At 27.4% G+C, this 7,143-nt stretch overlaps 3 protein-coding genes across 3 annotated transcripts in view; 1 reads left to right on the plus strand and 2 right to left on the minus strand.

Moving 5' to 3' along the window:
• Positions 1-67: 67 nt before the first annotated feature.
• On the minus strand, positions 68-2,557 carry DICPUDRAFT_153031 (uncharacterized protein; the record flags this gene model as incomplete). Its single annotated transcript, XM_003288715.1, has 3 exons — positions 68-103; positions 1,674-1,961; positions 2,315-2,557. 3 exons carry the CDS (start codon positions 2,555-2,557, stop codon positions 68-70), a joined length of 567 nt encoding a protein of 188 aa, XP_003288763.1.
• Positions 2,558-4,415: 1,858 nt separating this feature from the next.
• On the plus strand, positions 4,416-4,577 carry DICPUDRAFT_153034 (uncharacterized protein; the record flags this gene model as incomplete). The annotated part of the gene is made up of 1 exon (XM_003288707.1): positions 4,416-4,577. The coding sequence occupies one exon, from the start codon at positions 4,416-4,418 to the stop codon at positions 4,575-4,577; it is 162 nt and encodes a 53-aa protein (XP_003288755.1).
• A 201-nt stretch (positions 4,578-4,778) lies between these two features.
• DICPUDRAFT_153035 (uncharacterized protein) overlaps positions 4,779-7,143 on the minus strand; it is a gene marked incomplete at both ends in the record, with an annotated part of 4,973 nt that continues 2,608 nt past the window's right edge. Inside the window, one exon of the mRNA XM_003288716.1 lies at positions 4,779-7,143. This exon is cut by the window's right edge and continues 1,589 nt beyond it. Within this exon, the coding sequence (XP_003288764.1) occupies positions 4,779-7,143 (2,365 nt within the window).

Consider the following 7,143-nt stretch of genomic DNA (forward strand, 5'->3'; position numbering starts at 1 on the left):
TAATACAAAAAACAAAACTATCCTTAATTCCAAACTATGTTTCTAATTGTATCAATTTATAATATTTTCAATGAACCTCTTGATCATCATCACTACCATCGACCTATGGTGGTATTTATTAAGGGAATCAAAATCTCAACTAACATTGTAATAAATAACTTAAAAACACTAAATGTAATAATCTTCGAATACTAAAAATTTCAATATTTTTTACCACATTTTTATTTTTAAAATTTTTATATTTTTTTTATCATTGTCATTATTTATAATTTATATTTATTTCTTTTATTAATAGAAAATGATGTAATTTAATTTGTAAATACAATGAATCTTTTATTTTTTTATTGTTATTATTGATAATTTATATTTTTAATTTGTATATTTAAAGTGCAGTAATCAAAATTAAAAAAAAAATAAAAATAAAAATAAAAAAAATAAAAATAAAAAAAATAAAAAAATGCAATAATAGGTGCACACATGATTACTATTATTATTTTAAAACAAAATATGAAAATATATGTGTGTGGATATTATTAAATTGAGAGGTATTATTTTCAATTTGTATATTTAAAAATGAAACAATGATAATATAAAATAAAATAAAATAATAAAATAAAAAACATACATTATTATATTTAAATAAAACATGGAGGTATATGTGTGTGAATATTATTAATTTGAAATATATTTTTAATTATTATAAATTTTTAAAAGTAAATATGTAAATGTTATTAATTATTATAATTTTTTTTTTTTTTTTTTTTCTATATAATTTAAATTCCTGTTTTTAAATTTATATAAAATTTATTGTGGGTTAATGTGATTGGGGTAATTGTGAATGTATTTTAATTTAGTTGATATTAATAATAAAATGAAATAGTAATCAAAAATTAAATATAAAAAAAATAATTTGGCGACAAAAAATTAAAAATATATAATACTGTATCACCCGCTGTGGTCAAATTTTTCGATAAATCATTCCCTCAAAAATTAAATTAAATGTTAGTTTTAATTATTAAAACAAAGTTTAGTTATATTTATTTTTTTATTTATTTGTTGTGTCAATTTCAAATTAATTTTTTATATTAAAAAAAGATAAGTTTTTTGTACTCTTCATGAAAGCAGCTCAATATTTATTTTTTAAATAATTAAATTAATTAACTGAATTCTTTTTTTTCATAGTGATTTTTTTTTTAAATTTTGAATAAAAAAAAAAATTAAATTTTTTAAAAAAAAATATAAAAAATGATATGCATTGTGGGGGAAATTCGAAATTTGAAAATAACCATTTATATAAAAATTAATTTTTTTCAAATAATTTGAAATTTAAAAAAAAAAATTAATTTTTTTAAACACACACCACACAATGAAATTTTTTTTTTTTAAATTTCTTAAAAATAAAATTTGTAAATAGAGGAATACCAATTACTATTCTGGAAAATGTAGAAATTCATTGTGATAATAAAATCTATAAAATATAATAAATAAAAAAAGTAAAATAATATTTGTAAGTAAGTAAGTAAATAAATGATTGAATATGTTAATCAGGTTCAATTATCCAATGATGATGATATATTCTTTAACAGAAAGTATGTATATTTTTATTTTTAAATTACAATAATACTTTTTTATCCTTTATTAGATTTTATTCTCGAATAAACCGCAATCCATACAACAACTGCTGAAGAGATGCTATGTGAAGAACTGCTATGTGAAGAACTGCTGTCTGTTGAAAAGCTGCTATTCTGAAGAGCTTCTAGATGTTGAAGAGTTACTATTTCATCAGCTACTGGCTTTTGTAGAGCTTCTATCTCATCAGTTGCGATCTGGAGAGCTGCTATTTTACCAGCTGCTATCTGAAGAGATGCTATCTCATCATCTGCTATGTGAAGAACTCCTATCTGAAGAGCTGATCTCTCATCAGCTGCTATCTGAAGAGCTGCCATCTCATCATCTGCTATCTGAAGAGCTGCTGGTTGTTGAAGTAATATAGGTAATATATATACATTTAATATTTATAGGGACATGCAATACAAGGACAGGTAATGCAGATACAGGTAATACAAGTAATACAGGGACAGGTAACAGAAACAGGTAATACAGGGACAGGTAATACAGGGACAGGTAATACATATACAGGTAATACAGGGACAGGTAATACATGGTCAGGAATACATATACAGGTAATACAGGGACATGTAATACAGGGACAGGTAATACAGGGACAGGTAATACAGGGACAGGTAATACAGGGTCAGGAATACATATACAGGTAATACAGGGTCAGGTAATACAGGGTCAGGAATACATATACAGGTAATACAGGGACAGGTAATATAGGGACAGGTAATGCAGATACAGGTAATACAAGGACAGGTAATGCAGATACAGGTAATACAAGTAATACAGGGACAGGTAACAGAAACAGGTAATCAAGTAAAAAGGGGACAGGGAATTTAGGACATGTAATACAGGTAAAGGTAATACAGATATATTCATACAGGTACAAGTAATACAGGTACATTTGCAAGTAACAAATATCAAGAAAAAAGTACATATAAAAAAGGGAAGATTCAAGCGCTGATTAGACCTATTAATAGGCAACAGATGAAAAGATCTTCGGATTATTTCTTAAATCTGATTGCTAGAGGTAGCTGAGCTGAATCTAACAGCAACAGGGACAGGTAATACATATACAGGTAATACATATACAGGTAATACAGGGACAGGAATACATATACAGGTAATACAGGGACAGGTAATACATATACAGGTAATACAGGGACAGGTAATATAGGTTACAGGTAAAACATGTCATATACAGGGACAGGTAATACAGGCAGGTAATATATGTAGCAGGCAGATACAAGTAATCGAAACAGGTACAACTAACAGAAACAGATACAGGTACAGGCAATACAGGTAATGCAGATAATACAGATAGAGGATATACAGGTAATATAACAGCAGCAGATACAGGCAATACAGATAATACAGGTACAGGCAATACAAGTAATTCAAGTAATACAGGTACAGGCAATTCAAGCTATACAGGTAGTACAGGTACATTTTATACATATAATAGAGGTAATACAGGTAGCAGAAGATACAGGTAATACAGGTACAGGTAACAGCGGCATATATACAAGGTACAGTTTACAGAAACAGATACAGATAATAGAAACAGATACAGGTAAAAGAAACAAATACAAGTACAGGCAATACAGGTAATACAGATAATACAGATAGAGGATATACAGGTAATATAACAGATACAGATAATAGAAACAGATACAGTTAACAGAAACAAATACAAGTACAGGCAATACAGGTAATACAGATAATACAGATTGAGGATATACAGGTAATATAACAGCAGCAGATACAGGTAATAGAAACATTACAGGTAACAGTAGCAAATACAGGAACAGAAACAGGTACAGTTAACAGAAACAAATACAGGTACAGGCAATACAGGTAATACAGGCACAGGCAATACAGAAAATACAGATAGAGGATATACAGGTAATATAGGTAGCAGCAGATACAGGCAATACAGATAATACAGGTACAGGTAATACAAGTAATTCAGGCACAGGTAATGCAAATAATACTCCTGTCCTGAATTACTTGTATTACCTGTGCCTGAATTATCTGTATTACCTGTATCTGCTGCTACCTATATTTCCTGAGATACAAATACAGGTAGAAGATACAGGTAACAGCAAAAAGGCACAGTTACAGATGCAAATAATAAGAAAAATAGAGAAGATTCCAGCGCTGATGAAACCTATTGATAGGCAGCAGATGAAAAGATCTTCGGGTTATTTCTTATAATCTGATTGCTAGAGGTAGATGAATCTTTCTTTTTTATTTTTTATAAATCTGTGCAGATTCAAGTATACAAAGTTCGGGGTCAATTAGTTCCATTTTTAAAGTCAATTTCTAAGTTTTAGTTTTTTTTTTTATATTTCTAAGTTTTAAAAACAAAAAAAAAAGTTTTTAATTTAAAAGGTGTTTAAAAATCAATAAAAAAACAGTTAAATCATAATCAATATATATAGTAATGTGTGGTTGTTTCCCCCATTTTTTTTTTTTTTTAAAATATATTATTATTTAATATATTGATTAAAAAATTATATATTAATATCTTATTTTTAATAGATGGTAATTGTTTAGCAGCAAAAAAATATAGAGAAAAAAACAATCTTTCAAATGATACAATAAATACTCTAGATTATCACTTTGTCAAAGAGATAGTATAGAGCAACTATGATGAACCTTTTATTCAAATGCTTATTGAAGAAAAAAAAGAAACAAATACATATATTCCAAAGTATAAAGAAATCCAAAAATACTTACAACTCCTATTAAATAGTAACAAAAGTAACTTTAAAAAAGAAATAATAAAAGAAATGAAGAATGGCATGATTGCATTCCGAATGAAGAATAAAGTTTTTTACAATCGTGGTCAAGATAACAACATCAATCAATGTGCTAATGAAACCTCCGTTGCTTTAGTCCCATGCACTAAAAGTAATTTCAAAAAACCTGACTATGCGTATAAGAAAGTTTAGATCATAGAAATGATACAATAAAATATTAGAAAGAAAATAGTATTGAATACAAATATAAAACACAAAAAGCTCAATAAATAAAAATACTGATTACTTAATGTATCATTAAATATCATTTTCTCTTTTATTTGATTACATAGATTATAAATATCTAAAAACTTTATTATTTTTGAATGAAATTTGAAAAAAAAAAATTTTATTTTATTGATTTAGTTTTTGTTTGGTATATTCCCACATTAAAATAGAACCAGAAACATGAACATTTAAACTTCTAATAACACCCAACTGTGGAATTTCTATACATTTGTCTAATAGATTAATAAATTCTGTTGGAATACCTTCTTTTTCTTTACCTAATACCAAAACTGACTTTTCAGGGAAATCAAATTTATTTAATTGCACACTAGATGATGTTTGTTCAATACCCAAAAGAGAATAACCTTGTGATTTTTTTCCGAGTAAATATTGTTTGAGTGATTCTTCGGGAACCTCTTCCATTGGCAACCATTTTTCGGCTGTAACAGTAATTTGTTGGAAAGCAGTATCATTTAAAATCTTCATATCTGAAACCACTAAACATTCGATATTAAAAATTTCACTGGTTCTAACTAGACCTGCTAAATTTGGAATTTTATCAACAAAACTTGCAACCAATATTACTGATTGTCTTGATTTAGTCATTATTTCACTACGCGATTCATATTCCAAATCTGCCCATGGTAAAATTTTCTTTTGGTAACTTGTTGGATTGGTATCTATATATTCATCAACATCTTCAAGTTTTTTATCTTTAGTTTCTTCACCAACATCTTCATCGTCGTCCTCACTTTCGAAATCATCAACTTTTGGATAAAGTTTTGATTTTTCGAATAGTTGATCACGAAGTTGCTTTTCTAATATTGATTGGTTTAAATACTCTTTGCTTGATAAGAAATCGAAAATACCTGGTGGAATAATTTCTGTTACTGCTAATTTTTCGATAACTGGTGTTTCATAAAATAAATTTAAAAATGCACAATCTGTAAATTGATTTTCTTTTGCAATATCCATTTGTTTCTTTTGTTTTTGTAATAGTTTATATGCTTGTGAATTTGTTTTAAAGAAATAGTTTAATTGGTCCAAGTATTCCAATACACCGGGCTCTAATTTCTTTTTGAGACCTTCCATATCATTTTCAATCAATTGAGAAATAACACTGGATGCTATAGTTTTAACAATAATATGACCTGATACACAAAGGGACAAAACTCTATTGAATACTTTTTGATATAAGGCGTCATTGTTTTCTATATTGATTAAAACATAGGCTGCGGTAACGGTAATAGATGAAAGAATATCACCACGAAGATTAACATTATCAAATAATTTCAATAAATGGCTTTCTACTATTTCATGATTGCTTTTAATTAAATTGACCAAAAATATATTGATATACTTTCTTACTGATGGTAAATGGAAAATAAAAAATACCTTGACGATGCTATCACCAATTTGATTTGACATCTCTTTATCTTCGGTATTTATAAATTTACTTAATACACAAAGAGTTTGCCAAATTCTAATCTTTAATCTATGAGTGAATGTATTTAAAATATATTCCTTCTTTTTTAAAAATTCTTCATAAAAATTAGAATCTAAAAATTTGATAGTTATTAAATTTATAAACTTCTTGTATAAATTGATTTTATGTTCATCTGTTGTTGATGATGGTTTCTGTTGTGATAATTCACCCATTGTATTTATAAATATGGTTGTTGCTGCTCTACCAAAACTATCTCTATATGGAACATAACCAAAACCAAATTTCTCTTCATCTTGTTGACTTTCAACAATTGAATCTTGATGTAAATTGAATACATAGCTTGGAATACCAACTAATGGCTCATAGAAGGAAATTTCGTTTTCATCTTGATGTAAATCGTTTGATGCTACTCTAATTGGACCATAGATAAGTGCTTCATAAATTTCGTCAATGTATTGAATTGCAATTTCTGGATATTCACGCCAAATCATAGTGGACTTCATCACCAAAAGGTTATAGATACCTGGTACTACATTACAGTATTCTAAAAGTTTATAAAAGTACTCTTTTAATACAGTATGATGATTGAATAAACCCAAATCGTTCTCCTGCTCTTGGGTGACATGGACTGAAAGTGTATTATGTTGAAAAGCTAATTGTACAAACGAGCCAATATAATTTAAAATGCCACAATCTACTGACGATGTCCAAGTGTAAGACAATGCCCTTTCGAATAACTCTTGGTCAAAAGTATTTGTTTTCTTATCTATAGCTCCTAGTGGTAATAAAATGGTTAAACTATGAATAATTGGTTGTGAGCAATAAAAATTTGAACCACCTAATGACTCGATAGCAATTTCTAAATATTTCTTTGAATTTTCATTTAGTACTTTTGATTCAGTTGAGTGTGATTTTACCAAATGCAATAAGCATGTTAAAAGATTCCTGATTAAATACCATTTTATTTTAATAAAATACGAATTGATTGTACCCCAATTTTTAATAATAACCGACTCTTCCTCACCTTCTGATTGCTTTGGTTTC

The sequence above is a fragment of the Dictyostelium purpureum genome (assembly GCF_000190715.1).
Source record: "Dictyostelium purpureum unplaced genomic scaffold DICPUscaffold_146, whole genome shotgun sequence".
NCBI classification, from domain to species: domain Eukaryota; phylum Evosea; class Eumycetozoa; order Dictyosteliales; family Dictyosteliaceae; genus Dictyostelium; species Dictyostelium purpureum.